A 25,512-nucleotide genomic window follows, 5' to 3' on the forward strand; every position below is an offset into this window, starting at 1 on the left:
ACAGATTTTCAGAATCCTTAGAGCTTCTTTGTGAATCAGGAAATTCAGATCTCTGGACCCGTGTGTCTCATTTGAAAGAGTTTCCACTCCAAGAAAGATCCCTGTCAACAAATACAGGAGACTAAGAGAGAGGTGGAGAGAAGGGTATTTGCAACTCTGAATCCATATTAACATTATTAATGTTTATTCAAGTAAAAGAAACTTAGTTTTTATCAGGGTCCTTGCCTAAGTTTGAAACCGTCCGCTGTTGTGTTGCTTCAGTTTTGATTTGTGACTCGAGGTGTGTGACTGCTCAGTATCTGGTCAGATTTTGCTCAGTGCCTGCTCAGTTTTTGCTTAGGGGTTGTGGTTCTGCTTTCTGCTGTCTGGCTTTTCTTATTGTTCATTTTACATTCTTTCCCTGAGACTTCCTGGTGGTCCAGTTGGTTAAAGATTTGCCTGCCTTCCCATGCAGGGGACCCAGGCTCCATCCCTGGTTGGGGAACAGAGGTGCCACATGCCCACAGGGCAGCTGAGCCCAAGCGCCACAGCTTCGGAGCCCACACAGACTTTATTACAGATCTTTTAGGATCAATTAAAGTGTTTTTATGGAGAAGGCAGTGGCACCCCACTCCAGTACTCTTGCCTGGAAATCCCATGGATAGAGGAGCCTGGTAGGCTGCAGTCCATGGGGTCGCTAAGAGTTGGGCACGACTGAGCGACTTCATTTTCACTTTTCACTTTCATGCACTGGAGAAGGAAATGGCAACCCACTCCAGTGTTCTTGTCTGAAGAATCCCAGGGACGGGGGAGCCTGGTGGACTGCCATCTATGGGGTCGCACAGAGTTGGACACGACTGAAGCGACTTAGCAGCAGCAGCAGCAGCAGTTTTAGGCATTGTGATGGTACAAAGCAGCATGAACCACGGACAGCGTGCTCCTAATTTTCCAAATCAGTATAGTGTCTTACAGGCTCTTAAACTCTTAGATGACCTGAGGTGCTTCATGGGAACAAGGACCAGTGTGCCCAGACGTAAACAACCTCTGGTGGTGGTATGGGGCAGATAGAGTGCTGATACTCACCTTGTTTTGTCTCTTGTTTTAATGTGTTGCTGCTCTTTTTCCTTTTGTGACACAGTTAATTAAAATTATCCCATTGTTTTTTATTTCTGACTTAGAAAAGTCAAGCAGTGGCTTTTTGCATCCCCTAAAGGGAAACAAGAATGTCTTTACTAACTGAACCCCAAAGAGAACTCAAAAAACATTTTGAAGTACTTGGCTTTGAATGTAACAAACATAGAAAAATCAGTTACAATTATAACCTGGGTACCCATAGTAATCACAATCCTGGTAAAGAAATAGGCCTTTGTTAACTCAAAATGGACTGTGAACCTCCTGACGTTATCAACATTTTATCAATCTCTGTATCCATCTACAGATGGCTTTTTAAAAAGAATTTTTAAGAAATTCTCTTTATTGAAGTATACTGCATGTACAGAAAAGCGTGTGCTTCATACGTGTATAGTATATCTCAGTGAATTTTCACTAATAGGAACTCACTCATGTAATCAGAACCCACATTAAAAAATAGAAAGTTACCAGACTACCTGGGTAACTTTTAATTGTGATTCATGGCTTACACACATATGAGAAGTAGTTCATGTTTCAGTTCAGTTCAGTCGCTCAGTCGTGTCCGACTCTCTGCGACCCCATGAATCGCAGCACGCCAGGCCTCCCTGTCCATCACCAACTCCCGGAGTTCACTCAGACTCACATCCATCGAGTTGGTGATGCCATCCAGCCATCTCATCCTCTGTCGTCTCCTTCTCCTCCTGCCCCCAGTCCCTCCCAGCATCAGAGTCTTTTCCAATGAGTCAACTCTTCGCATGAGGTGGCCAAAGTACTGGAGTTTCAGCTTTAGCATCATTCCTTCCAAAGAACACCCAGGACTGATCTCCTTTGGAATGGACTGGTTGGATCTCCTTGCAGTCCAAGGGACTCTCAGGAGTCTTCTCCAACAGCACAGGTCAAAAGCATCAGTTCTTCAGCACTCAGCTTTCTTCACAGTCCAGCTCTCACATCCATACATGACCACTGGAAAAACCATAGCCTTGACTAGATGGACCTTTGTTGGCAAAGTAATGTCTCTGCTTTTGAATATGCTATCTAGGTTGGACATAACTTTTCTTCCAAGGAGTAAGCGTCTTTTAATTTCATGGCTGCAATCACCATCTGCAGTGATTTGGGAGCCCAAAAAAATAAAGTCTAACACTGTTTCCACTGTTTCCCCATCTATTTCCCATGAAGTGATGGGACCAGATGCCATGATCTTAGTTTTCTGAATGTTGAGCTTTAAGCCAACTTTTTCACTCTCCTCTTTCACTTTCATCAAGAGGCTTTTGAGTTCCTCTTCACTTTCTGCCATAAGGGTGGTGTCATCTGCATATCTGAGGTTATTGATATTTCTCCCGGCAATCTTGATTCCAGCTTGTGTTTCTTCCCGTCCAGCGTTTCTCATGATGTACTCTACATAGAAGTTAAATAAGCAGGGTGACAATATACAGCCTTGACGTACTCCTTTTCCTATTTGGAGCCAGTTTGTTGTTCCATGTCCAGTTCTAACTGTTGCTTCCTGACCTGCATATAGGTTTCTCAAGAGGCAGGTCAGGTGATCCGGTATTCCCATCACTTTCAGAATTTCTCACAGTTTATTGTGATCTACACAGTCAAAGGCTTTGGCATAGTCAATAAAGCAGAAACAGATGTTATAAACAACAATACCATTTTCACCTGTCAGGGGTTGGGGTTGGGCAGCGTCCACTGATGGCTAGGACACTCCCACATGCTGTTCGTCAGAGGTTGTCGGCAGGTGGCCTGATGGTACTTGGTGTCGCTTTAGATGCCCTGTGTGTCCTTGGAGCCTGAGGTTTACAGATGATGCCCATGCTGAGGAGATCATTGTTGTCTTTAATTGGGGACTTTGGGAATAGGATACAAAGGAAGGAAGTCCTCCGTGTGATGGTGCTTGTCCTGAAGGCAGCACTCAGTCCATCTGTGCAGCGGACCCCATGGGTGGTGACACTGAGGGAACGCACACGCCGAGGACCAGCGTGAAGTGTGTGGTCCTATCTTATGAAAAGCAGAAATGAACCCCTGGGGACATGGAGGTGCCCAGTCCCGTTCTCACATTCCTGTGCTGGAATTACGCACAGGGCTGTGTTGCTTCCACGGCGTGTGGAGGACAGGCGGGTGCATGTGCTGCTCCACTGGTCCGGGCTGGGCCTCTGTGAGTTCCTGGGTGACAGTGAAACAAGCAGCACAGTGGATGGTGAATGTCCAACTGTAGGAAAAGCAAGTACTGACATCTTACCGTAAGGCTGAAGGTAGTTTGGTTTTTTGGTAAACATTTGAATGTGAGAAGTATCTGACTTAATCCTCATGGCGCTCGCGGAGGGAGATGCTGTCATCTGTTCTGTGGATGAGGAAACAAGCATAGCCAGGTAACTGCTCTGCAGGATCGGAAGCCCTTGTGCTGGTGAAAATGCTTGTTCTAACAGCCGGCCTTCTTGGTGAGCAGGGACCATCGCCTGAGGGTGGGGCTCAGGAGCTGCATAGGGGAGGAGAGGGAGGACACTGCCTCACTCTCATCACTGTTACATGTGTTGTATTACAAGTTAAGGCCAATAAGAGTCTTAATGCCCTTCTTTTCTAGGCCTGGAGTTGATTATTCGAATCTCATGTTAGCATCAAAGAAGCAGTTGTGGGCTTACCATTTGTTCATTTACTCATGTGATTTGCTTATTTTAATTACATTTCTAATGTATAAAATGGGGCACTTTTTCACTAATTCAACAAGTGTGTACTGAGGCCCTTCTCTGCTTTTGTCAAGGTCTCTTCTGGTCTCTGAATTATAGCAGGGAGCCCTGCAGGCAAAGACTTTGTTCCAATGGAGCTTGTATCCTACTGGGTAGCAACAAGCAGAAATGGGGTAACATAGAGTCATGTGGCCAGAGTGAAATGAACAAGGCAGCAAGGGGAGGGTGTAGGGCGATCAGGAGACCCTTGGATGGGTGACTGAGGGGTCGAAGGGGGTCCCTGGGTAGTGAACGAGGGGAAGAGCAGACAAGAGGCTGCGATGTGGGGTGGGGTCCCTGGAGCACCTGTGAGACCTCATGTGAGGAGGACCTCAAGAGAGAAAGGGCTGTGCCTAAGTGCAGGAGAATCAGAGGCTGGCTTTTTTCTGTCTTTGAACACCACATGCAGATCTTGGCTGCAGACAGACCAGGGTGGGAACCTAAGAGAAGGGCTGGGCAGGAGATGCCCTCGGAGGTCGGCAGCAGGTGAAAGATGGACCTGGGGCTCCTCCTTCTCATGATGGGGCCATCCATGCCCTGTGGGTGAGCAGCATTCCTGCCTGGCCTTCCCCACTCCGTGCCTAGGGCTTGTCTCCCGATCCTGAGCCTGTCTCATACCCTGCCTGGTGCAGATTAAGTGGTATTTGAGTCTTTTTTGAATCTGCTCTACCATTTTTTCCCCTGTTGGGCTGGTCTAAGTGAGGTTTTTGCTTACTAGTGTTTTTAAGTCATGAGACGATGTCTCCTTGTGGCGTCAACGCATTAAGCAACTTGTAACACTTGAGGTGAGGTTGAAATGGGCTTCTCGCTGACTCTTGAACACAAGTCAAGGCTCCAGTATGTTTGGAGACACGTGGGCTCTGTCCCCTGCTGTGGGTTGGGCATCTTGCCCCGCCGCTTGGCAGACAGGTGCTGACAGTTGGCTTTTCTTTTTTAGGTGCACGTTCAGGTTCCCGAGCACAAACATCAAGATCACGTTCACTGCCCTGTCCAGCGAGAAGAGGGAGAAACAGGAGGCACCCGAGTCCCCGGTGAAGCCTGTGCAGGCTCACATCTCACCGCTGACCATCAACATTCCAGACACCATGGCCCACCTCATCAGCCCCCTCCCCTCCCCCACAGGAACCATCAGGTATACAGCAGCTTCCGTAGGGAATGGGGGGCCCCGTAGCGTCAGGGTGTGCGTGTGGGCACGACACTGTCCAAGTTTCAGTCCTTGCCTCTGGCTCTGGGATATTCAGAAGCTGTAGTGCATCACAGTAGTGGACAGCAGTGCATAGTGACCATGCCTTCCTTCCCAGGCGCTGACCTGCATGGAGAGAGAGATGTTGAGGGCACTTAAAACATCGTTCAGTTTCTGAACACTACTTACTCTCGGTTTCTTGCATGTGAAACACAGTTCCCAAATGTTCCTGCTTTTCACTTGTGGATTCTTTGATTTGAGTGTAAGTTTAGGGATAGGTGATTTGTGGTATTAGTCTAAAAGTGTGAGTCATGTTTTCAATTGCATTTTGGTTTGATACCAAGAGTATCTTGGTTTGCTACAACTTAATGTAAATTCTGAACACTTATAGTTTGGTTTTCTGAGTTTGACCTCAGTAAGGTGATAAACTTGTGTTTGTCCTAATGTTCCAAGAGTGTCGGGAAGTAGAGAATGGTGCCTTCTGGGCCTACTCTTCACCACGGAATCCAGTGCAAGATGGTTACATTGTGCTGAGCTTTCAGGGGGCAGTAGCTGAGGAATCACCCAGGACCTGCAGATGAGACCCTGGGATAAGGCTCAGATGGTCAGTCTTCTGTTCGGTAGAAGAGTGAAGTATGTACTCAGGCATCTTCTTCAATGTGAGTAGTGTTAGACTTAGGTGCAGATGAACACACTTGATTCTCTTGCGAGCCTAGCTCCTGCTGTCCACAGGGCCTGGCTGGGAGGCAGAGAAGACATTGTTTGCCTTGTCCACTGTGGCTGACCCCACATGTAGCTGAGTGGGGAGGGTACAGAGGGAATGCTGAAGCTCTGGGTTGTAGCTTTCAGTCCAACACTTCTGTTTCTTTTCTTAAAAACCAGCATGGACAGAAAGGTATCCCTCTGGAAAGGCCTCTGGAGGGAGTGTCAGGTAGACTGGCTGCTTGGCTCCGTGTGAGCACAGCTGCTGTTGATCGGGCCCCTTCTCTGCCCCCTGCCATGGCCGCTCTGCTGAGGATGCTGCCTCTGTCTCGCCCACTTGGTTGAATTTGTCTCTGTGTGACTAGATGGGTCAGGTAGTAAGTGTGGCAGTGAGTAGGCAAATAACAGCAGCTACGTGGCCAGATTTTTATTCAGCATTGCACGAAAAATGTGCAGAATTCACGGAGGAAGAGGAGAACACCCCTGTGTGCCACATGGGACAGTGGCCCACAGTGGAAGCAGCAGCCTTGAGGTCAGGCCACTGACACACTGCCCGTAGGCGCTCAAGCAACCGGAGGTTGTTGGAAACCTCAGGATTTGGGTCAGCTCCTGACCCAACCGCTCCTCACCTCCTGGCCTGTCTTCATCGTGTATTCCTTGCTCATCTTCACCCCACGGCCCTCCACCAGCGTTGAGCAGCACAGCGTCTCTGCTGCTGAGATGACTTCTGGGGAAACCCACCACCAGCCAGCCAGGGGGACAAGTCACCTGCCCCACGCTGACCCTTCTGAAATGTTAGCTAGTTTTAAAATCATAGAGCGAGAGTTCCGTGCTTGCGGTTCTGCCGTCTGTCTGGTTCCTCTCTCCAGTGCTTTGAGTTGTTGCTGGCGCGCAGTAAGCTCTTGTTTCGAGGGTGAGCGCATACACTGACGGTGCGTGCTCTTGGAAGAGGCCAGGAGTGCTTCAGAGGCACCACGTAGTAGTGTGCTGCTCCCCCTTCTGGCCCATTCCTTTCCAGTTGAGGTTTCAGAGGTAACTACTGTTTCTTAAGTATTTTTTCCAGAAATTTCTTAAACATTTTCAATACTTATTTTTTATCCAAAATACAAATGAGAGCTAAACATATATACTGTTCTATAACTTACTGGATTTTTAAAACAATCTTTTCTTGGCATCCTTCCATTTCAGTAGCTTGTTCTGTCTGTAAAGTATAATAATACTGTACAGAAAAGGGAGCATAAATTAAATACGTAACTTGGTGAATTTACAAATGAAATGTCTTCTAATCAGCAAAGATCAAAAATCAAAACATTCTCAGTGTCATGGGCCAGCCCTACCTCATGAAAAAAAAAAAAAGTGCATATTAAAAAGCAGGTTTCTGTTTCTGATTTCTGTATGTTTCCTGTGAGCCCCGCACAGCCTGCCTGCGTGTGTATCTGTGTCCATTGCCTCCTTCCCTCTTTGTGTGTCCTGTCTTCAGCCTGGCTGCTGTTCCCTTCTCTCCAAATTTCCCTTGACCTTTCGGAAGCCATTGTCCTTCGCTGCTGCCTGTCCTCAGCTCCTTGGTGGAGGGGGACGAGCAGAGTGGTGCTCTTTGCTCCTCTTCCAGGCTGAGCCCGAGAGCCATCATGTATGGCTCTGTGTCCTTGGTAAGTTCCTAAGATGATACGTATGGAAGCAAATACCTGATTTCTTAGAGTGATCTTAAATTTCACAAAGATTAATGAGTCCATTTTTCCAGTGAAAATACTGAAGTTCTCTTACTTTTAAATTTTGTTTTCCTTGAAATAAGAGCCAGTTACCGAAATACGATGTGAGGTATGTTCTATAATAGACTGATAGTAACAACCTTTTTTTTGTTCACAGTGCTGCGAACTCCTGTCCTTCTAGCCCCCGGGGAGCAGGGTCTTCAGGGTACAAAATGGGCCGTGTGATACCATCTGACCTCAATTTAATGGCCGACAGCTCACAGCCGGAAAACGAGAAGGAAGCTTCAGGTGGAGATAGCCCAAAGGTAAATAAATGTTTCATAGCTTTGAAACAGAACCCAGGGCCTGTTGGGCAGCAGCTATCTTCACCTGCATGTCAAGGAACACCCGCCCAGGGCCTTTTGAGAAGTGCCCATCTGCGTGGGTGCGGGTGATTGCTGAGTGTGTTCTCAGTGCTGGGCTCTCAGAGATGCACTCTTTTGATCATTCAGCCCTGGGCCGTCCTCAGTGGCAGCCGTGGGCCCAGGTGCTAAGAGTTTGAACCCTCGGTCCTCATGGGGCCCAGCGCCTGGTGTCCTGGGAGACGGTGCTTGGCGTTCAGTAGTGCTGTCCTAACGCTGCAGGTTGCGCATGTGCATGTCTGAACGTGTGTGCACACATGTACACGAACACACACCTTGGGGAGGACACGGCAGTCCCTTTTGGATGATGATTATTGGATGACTTACGGTAGGACCCTGCCTATTTTTATTCTTTGCCCCAGTAATGCCCCTTCTAGGACTTCATTTAAGGGAAATGGACAGAAATCTCAAACTAAAGTTCAGACAAAACAGAAAATTGGAAACAACCTAAATGCCCCTAAATGAAGGAAGGTTGATTAAGTAAGGGGATCTCATATGATACTGATATAAAAGTGCTCTTGATAGAACACTAAGTGAAAAAAGAGAGGAAAACCAGACATAGTGTTACTTTAAGTCTGCATTTATATAAAATGGGGTCTATTCGTGTAGTAGGACAGGTCACACCCGTGGGAATGGATATGTCGTGGCTGTGAGCCATCTGTCCACAGCAGCCAGGAGCCTCTTGCACACGGTACTGGGCAGGCGCAGACACAGGGGCACTCTGTAAGATTCCATTCTTGTCCATTTCCCTGTTTAAAACCAGGCAAAACTAAGTTGTATTGTTTTCAGATACATTCTTAGATGGTAAAACTTAAGTCACAGCTGGGTTCTGATTAGTACAGAATGTCAGGAAAAGTGGTGGCCTTCTGGGAGGTTGAAACGGCGGGGAGCAGGGCATGAGGAAGCTTCTGGGATGTGGGCTGTGTTCTCTCTTTACCTAGCATTGGTTGTACTGTTGGTCACTTTAGAAAAATTTGTTTTTGGCTGATACGGATATATTGTAGGCTTTCCTGCCTATTACAATTTTTTTTTTTTTTTTTTTAATGGAAATGTGTAGAAGAAAGATAAAAAAAGAAACCCACACATCAGCATAAGCACAGTGAGGAAGGCTTTATGCTCTTGCCTGGTAGGACTCCAACTCAGTCACTCCACCATCCCTGTCCTGTAACTCAGGGTGAGCTCATTCAGAGGACAGACAGGGCAGTGGCTGACCCAAGTGCTCAGGAAATGTCAGCTATTTGAAAGTGAGGTGCTGGGTGATTCATTCTCTTTGTGCAGAGAATATCCTCCACCAGCTGTCAGGACTGAGCTTAGCCTGTGCCCGTGAAGCCTGCATCCCCTTCTTTGGCTCTTTGCCTTCCTTCCTTGCCCATGCTGCAGTCCTGCCTGTCTGCCTTTATTGTGTTTATCTCTAAACAATATCTAAATTGTTCATTTCTTAACCTCATATAAGGAGTATCATCTTGAATGTATTGTTTTGCAGTTTACTGTTTGCATTCAACGTTATGCTTTGTTGATATGTGTAGTTTACAGCCAGAGAGAGGTACACCCTCTCCCCAGTGGGCTTGTGCATGTGTATGTGGTTCGGAGTCGTCCCAATGGCGAAGAGCCCTGGTGTGTCTAAGTACGCTGGGACCAGGAGTGCCAGCATCCTGCGCTGTGCATGGCAGCCCTGCACACCTGAGCAGTGCTGCCCGGATGCCTTGGACCCCAGAGTAGGAACCCCGAGTCTGGCTCCTGGTACTCTTGTCTGCTTGGGTTTTCTTACAAGAGGCGCTCCTTGATGGACTTTTGGCAATTCTGAGTGGACATCACTCTCCTGCTTTGGTGTTCACCGCTCTTGCCCCATCTCCTTGTGTGCATGAGAACCCCCACCAGGGCCTGGGAGATATGCCAGCTCATCCCACCCCTTGCCACCACTGGCCTGGCCCAACTCTTCACCTGACCATGAGATCAACATGATGAGCCTATGGCATGGATCAGCATGCATGCTCTGGACTCTACTGAGGTCCAGAAGTTCTACTGAGTTTTTCTCATTTTCTTATTCTTTTTGTTTTTGCCCTTTGGACTTTTTCTTTACGGGGTTTTAATGTTCTTTTTTATACTGTTCTACATGTCTTCATTTGTTTCCTCCAAATTTTCCAAATGCTTTCCCATCATATTATATCCTCCACTACCACCACCACCCCACCCCACACACACACAGCCAAACCCAGTCCCTGGGCAGTGACAATACAGAGTCCTAGCCACTGGACAGCCAGGGAATTCTCCCCATCATATATTACTTTTATAGGAAGGACGACAAGTATTATCATAGAAATGCTTAAAAATGTCAAGAATCCTGAACTTCAGTAAGTTTAGTAAAAATTTTGATTACTTCAGTACTTTTTTTTTTAACTTTAATACAGGATGATTCAAAGCCACCTTATTCCTATGCACAATTAATCGTACAAGCGATTACAATGGCTCCTGATAAGCAACTCACCCTAAATGGAATTTATACGCACATCACAAAAAACTATCCCTACTACAGGACTGCGGACAAGGGCTGGCAGGTAAATCCTTTTCAGTTTGTTATTAAATGTTTCTGTTACATGTCTTGTATATGCTGGTTGACAGCTGAGAGGGGCATGGAGTGGCTGTGTATATAGCTGGGGCGTAGGTAACATGAGATGAGTGAGGGTCTCTGGTGCTGAGGGAGCAGGAGTGTCAAGGCCTGCTGTGGCCACGCTCTTTCTGACCTTCTTAGCACGTGGTAGAAGGAATAGTGGCTCTGAGGAAACCTCAGCCCTGTTGCTTGCCGTCATGGTCTTCATGGATGGGAAAGGCATGGGTGGTTTGAGATGTTTCTCTTGGACCAGTGAGGGAGGGAGAGTTAAAAATCCTGCCTATCCTTTACTTTGGTGGTCTTCTGTCTTCCTCATTGACTTCTGAAGACGTACATAGCTTTTTGAATTTTGCACAGAGATGGTTTTCAAACTGTTACTGAGGAGCCCTTTCTTCAAAAGATGCCTCCTCCAGGTAGCCAGTGCACAGAACATGAACACAGTGCTCCTGAGCTGGGGCGCCTGCCTGCTGGTTGACTTGCACTCACAGCCTATTCCTAGGCTGTCTGTGAATCTGGGTCTCCTCAGAGGACATTTGGAAGTCGGTGCATAGTATTTCCATTGTTTAGCTTTTTAATTTAGTTTTTCAACCTCTGCATCATATATGTTTTTCCTCCTTGTGTGTGTGTGTGTGTAGACATTTACTAGGCAGTTAGTAGAGCCTCACTAATTCAGACAGTATAAGAAAGGGTAAGTTTGAAGTGTTGAACGGTAAAAGCATATCAAAAGAGAGAAGAAATATACATTTAAAAATTTTGAATTCGTTAAGTAATCAGGAATGGCCACAGAATTCCTTCAAGTCTTAATGAGTACATTATTCTTTGACAAGTACATCTGTTGAACCATAACCACAATCAAGTAATATGGCCAAGGGGTTGGGGGGTGAGCCATTTTCTGTTTAATGGAGGGTAAAGACTTTTTACTTCTATCTGCAGATCTATAAACATGTTATGATAAAAATCCTGACTATTTTCCTTTGTAGAGGGTCTTTGGTCTGTAAAGGCTACTCCCCTGGGCTGGAGCATCTGTGTCCTGCCCGCCTTCCTGTTCACAGCCGGGTGGCATTTCCTAGTTGGCCATGAAGGAAATGCTGGCTCGGGAAAAAGACTTGCATATTCAGCTACCTGGCAGGTCCCTTAAGATGATGTACAGTAAGTCCCAACAGTATTTACTACCATATTTTAATCTGCAACAATGAGGTTGTGCTTCTAAGAAAATGTTAAAGGAAGCAGAGGCAGACAATAGTCTGTGTCCATGGAACACAGCTTCCTGTGCACGGGCAGGTGAGGTCTCACATAGTGTCTTCAGTGAGTTCCACGCAGCTCACTGTGTGTAGAATTTTGATAATTTGAAATGTCACTGAGCTAGGCTGTAATGGAAGTGTTTCTGAAAAACCTGGCCAGACTTTCAACATTCTGTTTCCCTTCTGGTTGTATTTCCTGTGCTTTGTAGCATCCATTTATGCGAGAACTGATACTGTGCATCACAAGGTTTTCTTGTTAAAGGCTGAAGGGCAACCTATTCCTGGCTTTAGTCTCCTGGGGAGTGAGTCAGGTCAGGAGGGGCTGTGGTCACAGAGAGGTGAGGCCCACGGAGGTGAACCCTAAGCACAGATTGCTGCTGGCTCCTAAATTGACTTCACAGCCTGCTTAGAACTGAGAGTTACAAACTGTCAGTAACACTTTTTATTGAAACATCTTCTTTTCTGCCCAGAAAAAGGTCATAAGGATGACTGTGCCTCTTGCCTGTGAAAGGCTGCTCCCGAGACACTGTGCACCTGCTCCGGTTGTTTCAGCGGGAAATGCCTTTTCCTGCTCCAGCCCTCTTTAGTTTATGGGCGTGCACGCAGGTTCCTGTCCTCAGCAGTCCTTGCTGTCCCCAGCAGGCCTGCTTGTGTCCTTTTCTGTCATTGGACTCAGCTGCTCATCCTGAGGGACTGCACTTGCAGTCTCTACACAGAAGGCTCATTCCTGTTCCCTCTCTCCTAGCTGAAAACAAAGGGAGTTTTGCAACCTTGTTTCATAAAAGACCCAGATCCTTTTTCTTATAAGGAAAAAAAAAAATCCAACTGTCAACCAAAACAGCGCATTTTTCAATTGGGGGTTTGCAGACTGCATCCTGCCACCCCCAGTGGGTCAGAGGCGGCAGCAGTGCTGTGCTTCTTAGAGCTTGAATCCCTCCCTCTACCTCAGTTTCTAAGATGACGTGTGTGGACTCTTCCCACTATACCAATCCTGAGCACTTAATGGAAGCCCATGGCTCCTTTATGTATTTTGCAGTCTACCCATGGCAAAGCTTTTTGATTAATCTGGAGCAAATTTGACGGTAGAGCAGGATGGTCTGAATAATGCCACTAGCTGGGGAGATGGCATATTTATCTACTTTGGTTGCCTACTTATGCCAAAATGTTTTATTTTGTTATGACTTATAATTTTACCCTACCCAGAACAGAGGTGTTTGTTGTGCCTGAGAAGTTTGAGAATTCTGGTTCTCTTGGCCCCTCAAAGGATCAGAGCTGGTTTCCGAGAGTCGAGGGAGTGACTTGTGCTGTCCTGCACCCTACACATTGGACTCTCCTTTAGAAAGTTCTTCCTGTAAATTTCTTTACAAGTTCTTACTACACAGAGTACACACTGGCAAGTGCTCAGTGCTGAGTGGGGCTAACAGACACAAACTGCGTTCTGGGCAGGAAGGCTCGAAGCCTCAGGGAGGGCAGGACAGCAGGCACAGGTGACCGGCCCTGTGCCCTTCCCTCCTCAGCTGGGTTCCGGGAAGCAGTCTCTACTGGGGAGAATTTGGAGGAAAGAGTATGTGCAAAGTATTGCAGATCTTTTCTTCATATTTGATTTTAAATAATAGCCCACCTTTTCTCTGAATACTTCATAACAGTCTGAGTCACTGGAATCAAATTAGTGTGGTCTTAATTTGTGTAGCTTGATTAAATTAGGAAGGCCTTTACTTACCTTAGAAATACAATTTCTGTGTATGTGTTAAATATTTCTTAATACCTCATCATATTTTCTAGAGTCTTGTTGGCTGGAGAATCACAGGTGACCATTAATTGGGCTCATTTGTCTGTGGGAACATTGTCAGAGTGGAGAATTTAGGCCCTCTTTTGATGGTGCAGACTGGGTTCAGAACAGAAAATAACAACTCCCTGACCTAAGAACTGACCATACAGCTTGTGGTGGTGTGAGGGGTAACAGCCGCTGTGTTGCTGACCTGGTCCTGACCTTTGTCAGTGAGTAGAAGCCCTAGCACCCCAACCCCTGAAGTAGCGTTTCCTGCCTTCAGATTCCCACTGTGCTAACCTCCCTTTCTCCTCCTGACAACATGAATGTGAACCTGCTTACTAGTCAGTGCAGTTCCCGCCTTCACATGGGGCTCAGCACCGCCCTGGTCACGTGTCACCCAGCAAGGTGGCTAGGCAGTCACTTCTGAGCTCCTGTCTGAGTGCCGGCTTCCTGTGGTGCAGTCCAGAACTCTGGACCCTCAAATCCAGTTCACAGTGCAAGTGTCCTCCACTCATTTTCTGGGCTGGCTTTTCTCAGTCTTTTTTCTTAGGATCTGCCTTCTACTCCACACTCAAAAGGTCTGAGTGCAGACAGAGGATTGCCTTCTCTGTCTTGATGGGGACACCAATAATAGATTTGATTTTCTGGAGGAATTTGTCAGTAGGTCTTGGTTGATAATCAGCCAGACTCTGTAATAAAACATCATAGCAAGTATCTTTGTGATTATGGAAATATTCTGAATCTAATATAATACATCTCCTTATAAACAGTCTCACAAATCAGACACAGCCTAGCCTGTCCCTTCATCTTGCCTGTGAGATGACTGACGTCCATAGGTGTTGGTGGTTTGTTGTGGCCTGTGACTGATGTGGTTCTTGAATAGTCCTATGACTGGTGTGGCTCTTGAATAGTCCCTTAGATTGGTTGCAAAGTAGTATTTGACTTATTTGGATTTCTGAGCCACCTCTGGCAATTCAGAATTTTAGGTTATGGCTGGCAGTTCTCTTAGAAAGTTAATTGGAGAACTTAGAAATAACTTTTTAATAACCCAGAATTTTAGTTTGAGTTGAAATTTTAATAATTTATTAATTTTCAACTTAAACACTAATGTAAGTGCACAAAATGATCTGAATGCATGACTTCCATCCAGCTTTTCTTTGAGCTTTTGGAGGTCTCCAATTTGGGTGCAGCAGAGAGGTCTCCTCAAGTCATGCGTAAACTGTGAGCTGAGTTTTTTGTAATAGAAGAATGGACTTAGGAATTGAGAAAGTTTCTCCATGTGCTTCATGAGATTATTTTGCAGATCAAAGTATATGGAAGTTCTTTGACTGGAAGATGGTGTCAATAATATTTCTCAAACTTTGGCTCATTTTTTTTCTCCTTTGCTGGTTTGCCGAATACCTTATAGCGGATTAATTAATTTTAAAAGCTGTGATGGATTCTATAAGTTAATTTTGTACTGATAAAAAAAATATTTTAAAGGGATGGCTGTTCTCGACACTGTTCATCTCCAAAAGGAGAGAGGTCACAGTGATGGCCCTTGATTTCCTACCTGGTAAAAAGGTAGAAGCTGATGCTTTCCCATTGGAAGTAGCCTCTTTACGTGTGGTATAGATTTCTCTCCCCTTCTCCACGCCCCAGTTCCCTTCCTTGCCTGCCGGTGCCCACCCTGCCATGCTGTTGACAGTGCCCCATGTCCTCTGTAGAAGCTGCCTGGCAGCCTCTGAGTGGTCATGCCCACAGCTCCTCCTGCACTTCGGGGAGGGCCGGTTTCTTCCAGCACAGAGCTACAGGACCTTTTCAGGGCACTAAAACTGGGGCACACTTTTATTTCTCAGCAAAGAAATATATGAATTCTACGTATTTTTTTATGTTTCATAGAATTCAATTCGCCACAATCTCTCTCTGAATCGTTATTTCATCAAAGTACCACGTTCCCAGGAAGAACCAGGCAAAGGCTCATTCTGGAGGATAGATCCTGCCTCTGAAAGCAAATTAATAGAGCAGGCTTTTAGGAAAAGACGGCCTAGGGGCGTGCCTTGCTTTAGAACCCCTCTGGGACCGCTCTCGTCTAGGTAAGGAAAAAAGACAAACAAAAAGACCTCTCTTAATGGTCAGTGGATTTACCTTTGATGTATTGGTAAATTTTCCTTTTGAAAATGAAGGAATTACCAAATGCATTATGATTAAATGTTGGGCTGGGGATTTGGGAAAAAAAAGAAGTGTTGGATGCCTCTCATGTATTTTTGTTTCTAGTGCTAAAACAATTCAGATTATAAAGTTTTATTTAAATTGTATTCCTGTGTAGCATTGTTGCTTCATTGAATGAATATTGTCAATATGATGAGTCGGCAATATGACGATGCCATGTTGATAGTTTCTTCCAAAAGTTCCTTGGCATGTGAGAAGCTCTTTAAAGCTACATCTTTGCTGTTTCATTTTTAGCTTCATTAATAGTTACTCTGCGTTTTTAAATGAGAAAATAATGACTATAATGTAAGCCTTGAGACCCAGCCAGCTCCACTTACAGGCTGCCGGCTCCTGCTGCCTGGCTGTGGGTGGGAGCTGCTTAGAGAGGCAGCCAGTCCTGCCCCACACTGCGTGGCCCATGCTGGGCGTGGAGCAGCAGCGTCCTGCACACGGTGGCTCTGTCCCAGCCGTGCCAGCCTTGCTGAGTGTCTGTCTCGGGTCACAGGCGTCACACAGAAAGTAAGACTTAACAACTGTAGTTGGTTGGCAGAAGACAAATGACACCCCTTTTTGCAATATACACTTACTAAAAACAACAGGGCAGCTTAATGAGTGCTTTATCGTAAAAATCCATTGTCTTCTTTTTGGTCGTACAGAAGTGCTCCAGCCTCTCCCAATCATGCTGGAGTGCTGTCTGCTCACTCCAGTGGTGCCCAGACCCCTGAGAGCCTGTCCAGGGAAGGTTCACCAGCCCCTCTGGAGCCCGAGCCTGGTGCCTCACAGCCCAAACTCGCTGTCATCCAGGAGGCGCGGTTTGCCCAGAGTGCGCCAGGTAAGATGTGCAGAGGGCAGGTGTGGTGGGAGAGGGATGGTCAGATGAGCGTGCGAGCCAGAGGCCTTGAGCCTTTGAACCTTGTGCCTGATAGGCTCTGAAAAGCTAACTGCACCGTGTTCTTTTTTTTTTTTTCCTAATCAGTTAACGTTCTTTTGTGACTTTTATGTGTAGGTACCTGAAGAATTTTAGAATTAACCTGTTTCTCAATTGTTTCATCATTCATAAGTCTATGAAAAAGAATTCCCTCAAAAAGAAATAACAAATTAGACAAAGTAGACACTGTCAGGAAAGAAATGTCTGTTTAGTAGGTAGGTGAATGTTTCCTAGTATACATACAAAGTCATAATGTGGAATCAAAATGTGTGCCCTGGGGAATTAAAAAAAAGTAATGTGAAAATGTGTTCAAGGTAATTCTGTTATGTTCCTACTTGGTTGGCAAAATGTGCATTTTGATATTTTGGAGTTCCTGGCCATGCTGGCAACAACCCCTGCCAGCCCCATCTGTAGTTCCTGCTGCTGGAGCCCAAATGCCCAAACCCGAAAGAGCAGAGGCCGGCAGAGCGGCTGGTGGACAGCTCTCTCCATGCTTCCTGCTTCTCCACGCCTGTCATAAGATGGAGACTTCGATACCAGGGAGCACGGCCCCCTCCTTCAGCCCTCGTTGGGCAGCTCCTTCCCGTATCCTGTGTTGATGTTTTCTTTTTCATGAGGAGAGAACTGTGGGAAGAAGTGTTGTAAGAAATCTGAACAGGGACATCCCTGGCGGTCCCGGGGTTAAGACTCCACACTTCCACTGCAGGGAGCATGGGTTTGATCACTGGTTGGGAAACTAAGATCCCTCGTGCCATAAGGTGTGGCCAAAAAAAAGAAAATCTGAACAAAGCAGAGATTGCATTTTTAGCAGTTAGATATACATTAACTATCCCCATTAAATATGTCATTTCTTTCATTGTGAACGACTGCATTATTACCAGATGAAAGGGGCCACCTCCTGTTTTCTTAAATCAGCCTGTAGGTTGCGACTAAGGGGTCAGTTAGTTGGTTCGGGATACCTGAGCCTCACCTCCGCTCCCGTCCTCGGCAGGTTCACCTCTGTCTAGTCAGCCTGTCTTAATCGCCGTGCAGCGACCACTGCCACCGACGATCAAGCCTGTCACCTACACTGTCGCCGCCCCTGTGACGACCTCGACTTCCCAGCAGCCCGTGGTGCAGACGGTTCACGTCGTCCACCAGATCCCAGCGGTGTCCGTCACCAGCGTGGCTGGACTGGCCCCAGCAAACACATACACCGTCGCAGGGCAGGCTGTGGTCACTCAGGCAGCTGTGCTGGCCCCCCCGAAGGCGGAGCCACAAGAGAATGGAGACCACAGAGAAGTAAAAGGTGAGCAGCAGCAGCAGTCACTTTGGGCAGTTTTTCAAGCTTTTAACAACCTGCCAGCCTTGTTCACCTGAGCCTTGCTAACATGTTACGTAACGTTGTGCTAGAGCAGAGATGTTTGCCACCTGGTTTGCTTTACTTTAAATTAGTGAGAGTTCTGTAAGCTACCCAGTAATATTAGTTGATTTCAATTTTTTTCTCTTTTCTTTGAATTTAGTGAAAGTAGAACCTATTCCTGCGATTAGCCATGCCACAATAGGTGCTGCTGGCCGGATCATTCAGACGTCACAGACCACCCCTGTCCAGACGGTCACCATCGTGCAGCAGGCACCTCTAGGTCAGCACCAGCTTCCAATAAAAACTGTAACACAAAATGGGACTCACGTGGTGCCAATCCCCGCCGCTGTCCACGGCCAGGTGAACAATGGTAAGCAGTGTCCTCCGTGGGTAACTGGGTGCCAACAACGTGAGTGAAGGTCCTCTGCTTTCCTTTTATGAAGCGTGGTGTTCAAAGTTTTCATTCTATTACAGTCTCATTTTTATTTTTTCTGAAGAAATGTTTGCATTTCTAAACTATTGGAAACGGAATAGGAAGTAGCTGGGAAGTAGCTGTGGGAATTGGCTCCCATGTAATTCCCATTGGAGGCGCTATCTGAAGAGGAAAGCATTTCTAAGTACCTAGAGAGATGAAAACACTCCCGCCTTTCGTAGCCATCTAGGTGTGGCCTGGAAACAGCCTGGCAGCTGGATGGTGAACCCTAACTTCGTACTGCCCCTTGGGGGCATCCCAGATGACTCCAGAGGCAGTGCCCTCCCCTGGCGCAGGGGCTGCTTGAGAGTATCTGAGGGCGGAAGACGGTCTGCTGTGCTCTTTGTTCTGAAGGCCCTCAGGAGCCCTGTTGACATGGCTCCCCATGGATGTTCTGACATAGATGAGCTTAAGGGAGCTTGGCTTTTAAATCAGAAAACAGAGAACCTCCTTCCATCCAGTTCCACAGAGCAGTGTGAAGGGTAGGAGTCCGGCTGGCTATTGAGTCAACTCAAGATTTGTGGGTCCTTGGAGCTTGTGTTCAGACATCTTAGCAGTGGGTTTTCACTCAGGTGTGTGCAGTGCGTGCTGTCCACAGTGTGGGCTGTTGCGATTCAGCTGCAGGACCTCAAGCAGTAGAATCAGAAGCTATTGGCTCAAACTAGCTCTCTGTGCCCAGAGATAGTTTCTCTGAAAGAGGGGGGGGGACAGAAGGCTTGATTGTGTTGACCTCTGAATCCTTACTGAGTGAGCTATTAAGGGATGGAGACCTAGGACACCTCATGTGATTCCACTTGCCCCTGCTCCTCCCTGAATTTAATAGAGATCTGTAGGCATATCTCTATTGTAACATTACAGACAAGATCTGTAATGTTTTCTAGGGAGGATTAACCACTGAGAGTTTTTTGTTTTTAAATAATAGATAACATGCCACCTGTGGATAAATTGGGAAATTTGCAACCAGTTGCTCATTTAAAATGCTTTATTCCTCAAGCCATGTGTCTCCTAAGTAAGAGTTGCTCAGGCCTCATTTTTCTTTGCTCTGTGAATTAACTTCGTTGTCACAGGTGGTTCAGATGTGGCAGACCTGGTGACCCTTGGCGTGGCTGGGAGCAGATGCTGTTGAGGTGGACGGTCCATTTCTGGTCTGAGCTGTTCCTCTCTGTTTTAAGTCATGAAGACATGGTGTGGGCCAGTGATTCCCAGACATCATGTGCCTTAGAATCACTCAAGGGCTCTGTCCCAGAGTCCCCAGTTGAGCATATCTGGCCTGGGGCTCAAGAATGTACATTTCTCATGTGTTCCAGACCTTCCAGGAAGCACTGCACGTCAGGAACCTTTTATGTCTACCTAAGGAGTTTAAAAAACGGAGTGCCCCTTTCGCATATTTAAATTGGTATCTAAAATTTTTCTTCATAAGTTTAATAAGCAAGGAATTAAATTTTCCACTATTAAAAATACTGATGTTTAATTTTTATTACTACTGTTTTTCACTGCATATTGCAGCTTGCAGGAGCTTAGTTCCCTGACCAGAGATTGAACCCTCTCCCTTAGCAGTGAAAGCACAAAGTTCTAACCACTGGACCACCAGGGAATTCCCATTACTGATGTTTTAAAATAACACATCATTCTTTTAAATGTGCTCCTGGCTCTGAATCCTGTCCTGATTTGATACCCACTTTCCCATGTGGCTCAGCTGGTAAAGAATCCACCTGCAATGTGGGAGACCTGGATTCGATCCCTGGGTTGAGAAGATCCCCTGGAGAGGGGAAAGGCTACCCACTGCAGTATTCCGGCTGGAGAGCTCTGTGGGCTGTATAGTCCACGGGGTCGCAGAGGTGGACGCGACTGAGCGGCCTTCACTTCTCACTTCACCCACAGACCAGCACACGGATAGGCGGGCTCACGCATCCTCATGGCTAAGTCCCACGCCCCCACGGATTTCGTGCTAATGCCATATACTTATGATTGAATGTCATTTACTGAGTACGTCTTTTCTCTGCAACAGCAAGATGTAGAAACATTAAAGATTTAATTATCTGTGACTATAAGGATTCACTTACCCATTGTTGTAATTGAGGAATTGATCAAAACCAAAATTCGGTTCAGTTCAGTTGCTCAGTTGTGTCCAACTCTTTGCGACCCCATGGACTGCAGCATGCCACACCTCCCTGTCCATCACCAACTCCCAGAGTTCACTCAGACTCATGTCCATTGACTCGGTGATGCCATCCAACCATCTCATCCTCTACAGTCCCCTTCTCCCTCCGCCTCCAATCCTTCCCAGCATCAGGGTCTTTTCAAATGAGTCAGTTCTTTGCATCAGGTTGCCAAAGTATTGGAGTTTCGGCTTCAGCATCAGTCCTTCCAAAACCAAAATTTTAATTCTTTAAAAATTGTATTTGGGAGTTCCCTTGCAGTTTAGTGGCTGGAACTCTGAGCTTTCACTGCTGAGGGAGCAGGATCAGTCCCTGGTTGGGGAACTAAGATTCTGTAAGCCGCACGGCATGGTCAAATAAATCCATTTATTCATTCATTCATTTTTAGTAAAGATGCATTTCTCAATACATCTGGGCTTTAAAGAAAACCAAACAATTATTATACTGATGATTGCTGCTGGCAACAGGAAGCAAAGTGCTGGGTCAGCCCTCACAGACATTGTTCCTACTTAGAAGAAGGAAGGATAGAAGAAATGCTGAAACTCCTTCCAGTTTTAGTCATCTTTCAGCAAAAACTATTTTAAATTATCTGTTAGTGGCAAATTTTATTGGTTCTCCGTCAGTTCAGTCTCAGTCTTTTACTTGGAAATCACTTGGTCCAGAAGAGTTTGCTGCCTAGGCAGTAGTAATTGGGGTTCACAGCGCCAGTGTCTCCACTCTTCCTTTGTTTCAGGCTCCATCTTGACATTTTCATTCCCAGAACCAGCACAGTTGAGTGGCTTTAGAGAGAGGGGCTGTTAAGAAAGGGGAGGAGGGAGGAGGTGGCAGATCAGCTTTAGGAAGATTGTGTGGGCAAGTGGAGATGGTGGTTTTCCTGAAAACTGGTGTTGGGTGGATGCTGTGTGACCCAGCTGTGGCCTCTTTTTCTCTTGGAATTCACTCTTGAGAAAGGGAAGTAGTGCCTGTTACTAATGAATTTTGAAAACCAGAAGGTTTGATATTTTAACTTTTTATTGTGGGAATGACAGACATTCTGGAAATCAGGTCATAGCCAACCTTGTTCATATTCCCCACCTGCCCTGTCTGCTCCCACCCAGATATGTCATTCCCTGTTTGAGCATGCATCTCTAATAAAAGATAAGAACTTTCTTTTAATACATAAGCACAATACCATTATTATAGTTTTAAAAATAAAATCTTTTCTCCTTAGGATTCAAATCATATGTACTTTTTAAAAATTGTGGTAAAATATACATGCAAAATTTACCATTTAAAAGTATGCAGTTCAGTGGCATTAAGTACATTGACAGTATTTTGAAGACATCACCTCTAACTAGTTGAAAAGCGTTTTCATCACCCCAAAAGGAAACCTCATACCTGTTAAGCAGTTACTCCTCACTCCCCACTTGCCTTCGTCCCTGGTGACCACTAATCTACTCTGTCTCTGGACTTACCTGTGCTGGGTGTTTCCTGTAAATGCAATCATAAGAACTGTGGCTTGTGTTAACTGGCCTCGCTGCTGTTTTGAGGTCCATGCATGCTGCAGTGTGGTCGGTAGATCATTCCCAGCTGAATGTTTCCATTTTGTTTACTCATTCATCAGTTGGTGGGCATTTGGGTTGTTTCCACCTTCTGGCTATTTGGAATAATGCTATGGCATTCGTGTAAAGTATTGGTTTGAATCCTTGTTTTCATTTCTTTTGGGTATATACCTAGGAGTGAAATTGCTGAGTTATATGGTATATCTGTGTTTACTTTATTGAGTAGCCATCAAACTGATTTCCACAACAAGCACAGCAATTTAACATTCCATCCTCAGTGATGTATAAGGGTTCTATTTTTCATTTTCACATGATGTTTTTCCTTTTATTTTTGATCATGGTCATCTTAATTGTGGTTTTGATGTGCGTTTCCTTCGTGACTAATGATGTTGAGCATCTTTTCATGTGCTCGTTGGTTATAGCATCTTTGAAGAAATGTCTAAATCCTTACACTCTTTTTTTCTAAAGTGGGTTGTTTGTCTTTGTTGTTGAGTTATAGGAACTCTTTATATATTCTAGATACTAGGTCCTGATCAGATACAGGTATCCCCTGCTATCCAAAAGTAGAGTTCCCATGAAACCTGAGAACATGTCTAGCTAACGGATGTACAGAATGAGTCAAGATAGAGCAGAAATGCTCACAGACACAGTTCAAAGCTCTGCTGTCTTGATGCTGAGATGGAGTGTGGTTCCTGGGGAGGAGTTCGGCGGTGCCACTCACTGCTTGAGGTGCTGCTGCCTCTAAGGGCAGAAACAAAGTGGTAAAAACAAGTGTAAACATTGCTTGCTGCAAAACAAGTGGTAAACATTATTTTTGCTTTTCCCCTTTCTCCATAGGAGTGAAAATCCTCTTTAGATTTCTTTCCATTAGCGAAAATGGGTAGTGATGTCGCTATTTCATAAAAGCAAAGTGGCATAAAGGAAACTTTTACAGAAGGGTGTAGGGAGGATACTTGTATATGATTTGCAAATATTTCCTTCCGTTCAGTGAGTTTGTCTTTTCACTTTCTTGGTAGTATCTTTAATGCACACAAGTTTTTAAGTTTGATTAAGTCAGTTTCTTTTCCCTTTCATTACTTGTGCTTTTGGTGAGAAGAATTCATTGCCAGACCTTAGGTCATGAAGACTTACACCTTCCCCTGTGTTTTCTTCTACTAAGAGTTTTATAGTTTAGCTCTTACATTCAGATCTTTGATCTATTTTGAGTTAATTCTTGTATCTCATTCAAGCACCTGTTTTTATATTTTGCATGTGGAGATCCAGTTTTCCCAGGACTACTTGTTGTAGAAACTGTCGTTTTCCCGTTAAATGGTCTTGGCTCCGCTGCTTTGACCTCAGATATATGAGTTTATTTTTGCTGGTTCTCTTTCATTGATTTTTGTGTCTGTCCTTAAGCCATAATCACACTGTTTTGACTGCTGTATCTTGGTAGGAAGTTTTGGGGTCAGGAATTATGAATTTTAAGATCAGCTTTTCCAGTTCTGGGGGGAAATATTGGAATTTTGATAGGATTGCATTAAATCTGTAGATTGCTTTGGGTACTATTGCCGTCTTAACAGTATTAAGTTCCCTCATCCTTGAGCATGAAATATCTGTCCATTTATTTAGGTCTTCTTCAATTTACTCAACAGTGCTTTATAATTTTCACTATAGAAGTCCTACAGTGTTTAAGTCTTCGTTAAAATTCTTCCTATTTCTTTTGAATGTTTTTCTAAACGGAATTGTTTTCATAATTTTCTTTTGAGATTGTTCATTGCTACTGTATAGAAATACAACTGATTTTTTTGCATGTTGATCTTGTACCCTGCACAGGGTTTTCTTTATGTGGATTTGTTAGAATTTCTATATATAAAGATTACATCGCCTGCCAGTAGAGGTAGTTTTACTCCTTTCCCACCTGGATGCCTTTTATCTCCCTTCCTGCCCGGCTGCCCGCAGGACTTCCCGTACAGTGTGGATTAGTGTTGGCAAACGAGCGTCCAGTCTCTCAGCACTGACGCTGTCTAACTGTGGGTTACCACACGTGTTATTATATTGTCCTTTAGTCTATCAAAACAGTGTATTCTGTTAGTTGATTGTATATGTTGAACCACCCTTTCATTTCCAGGATAAATCTCACTTGGTGATGGGGTGTGATCCTTTTAATATGCTATTGAATTCAGTTTGCTAGTGTTTAGTTTGAGGATATTTATATCCATATTCATCAGGGATATTGGTTTGAGTTTTCCATATGGTCTTCGGCTGGCTTTGATATCTGGTAGTGCTGGCCTCATAGAATGAATTTGGAAGTCAGGCTCAGGCCATTGTGTATTGGAACCTCTTCTTGGCACTTTCTGGGGCCAGTCATGCTGCTCCAAAAAACCCAACATGCTGTGGTCACTTCTCAGCCTCTTCTGCACTGGACCACAATTCTGGTCACAGATACTCAGTCCATCTTTGTGGAGAGTCTGCTGCCCTTGACCTCCAGCTTGTGGGGTGGTGGTCTTGGGAAGAAAGGAGTCTTGACCCTGCTGACAGTGTTCCCCTGTGACCAGCATTTCACTCGTCATCCTAAAGAGCCTCTGCTATGCTCACAGGTACTGTTCCTGTCTCACAAAACTGGCCCTGGCCGGCCTCCAGCCTGTGTTTCGCTGGGTCCAGGTCCTGGTGCTGAGGAAGCAAAAGCGTTCTGTGGAAACCTGGGCTGTCTGCCCAGCGGTGTGCTCTTTTAGCTCCCCCGGCCTCCTCCTCCAGGAACCACGTGTAGGTTGTGGTGGCAGCAGGCAGGGCGCCCACTGGACCAGCATGACCTTCTGCTGGTGCACGGGCAGGAGCTGCCTGGACTTGGGCCAGGACTTGGGGGCGCAGCCAGGTTAGCACTGAGGCAGCACCACCTCCAGGGCAATATTCTGCCTCTCCCTGCAGCACCTGCCCCGTGTGAAGCTGCTGCTTGGCAGGACCCCTGGGAGGTGGTCCCACACACGCACTTGAGCCTCCGTACCTGGATGCCATGTTTGCAGATTTCTTGCAGATCGCTGAAATTTACTTATAACTCCCAAGTCGACACTGCGCTTTCACAGTCCTTTGCAGGCTTGTGCAGAACAGCAAGGTATTTGAGTTCAGCATGCTGGCTCCCAGTAGAGCAGGTTGTGGTAGCGCCCATCTCCTTGTTTTAGCTCCTGCTATGAACATGTGTCTTTCCCACTTTTCTTTCTTTTTTAAAGTTATTTTATCTTTGGCTGCGTTGGGTCTTTGTTGCTGCATGGGCTTCTCTCTAGTTACTACGAATGGCAACCGCTTTCTGGTTATGGTGTACTGGCTTCTTTTTGCTGTGGTGACTTATTGCAGAGCACGGGCTCCAGGGAGTGGGCTTCAGTAATGGTGGTGCACAGGCTTAGCTGCCCCACGGCACGTGGGCTCTTCCCAAAGCAGGGATTGAACTGGTGTCCTCTG

General features: G+C 45.8%; 1 protein-coding gene and 1 long non-coding RNA gene across 7 annotated transcripts in view; one reads left to right on the forward strand and one right to left on the reverse strand.

Annotated features, from left to right (window-relative positions):
* Positions 1 to 25,512, forward strand: part of FOXK2 (forkhead box K2) — a 68,899-nt gene that overhangs the window by 37,148 nt on the left and 6,239 nt on the right. For 4 of the 6 annotated variants that reach the window (XM_086356793.1, XM_086356794.1, XM_086356790.1 and 1 more), the window contains exons 2-8: positions 4,771 to 4,965; positions 7,585 to 7,732; positions 10,237 to 10,383; positions 15,330 to 15,523; positions 16,295 to 16,470; positions 17,558 to 17,854; positions 18,069 to 18,278. In XM_086356793.1, the coding sequence (XP_086212919.1) occupies positions 4,919 to 4,965; positions 7,585 to 7,732; positions 10,237 to 10,383; positions 15,330 to 15,523; positions 16,295 to 16,470; positions 17,558 to 17,854; positions 18,069 to 18,278 (1,219 nt within the window). In that variant the 5' untranslated portion in view covers positions 4,771 to 4,918. Of the gene's footprint in view, positions 1 to 4,770; positions 4,966 to 7,584; positions 7,733 to 10,236; positions 10,384 to 15,329; positions 15,524 to 16,294; positions 16,471 to 17,557; positions 17,855 to 18,068; positions 18,279 to 19,447; positions 19,841 to 25,512 lie in introns of those variants that run through there. The other 2 variants (XM_086356795.1, XM_086356792.1) reach the window with 1 other exon arrangement.
* LOC147351308 (uncharacterized) lies at positions 16,756 to 17,675 on the reverse strand. The gene is made up of 2 exons (XR_015147392.1): positions 17,537 to 17,675; positions 16,756 to 17,190 (listed from the first exon to the last, which is right to left on the reverse strand). It is a non-coding gene; the product is annotated as an uncharacterized LOC147351308 (long non-coding RNA).

The sequence above is a fragment of the Bos grunniens genome, chromosome 19, assembly GCF_055505025.1.
Source record: "Bos grunniens cultivar Pamir isolate PY7600 chromosome 19, Bosgru_T2T1.0, whole genome shotgun sequence".
NCBI lineage: Eukaryota > Metazoa > Chordata > Mammalia > Artiodactyla > Bovidae > Bos > Bos grunniens.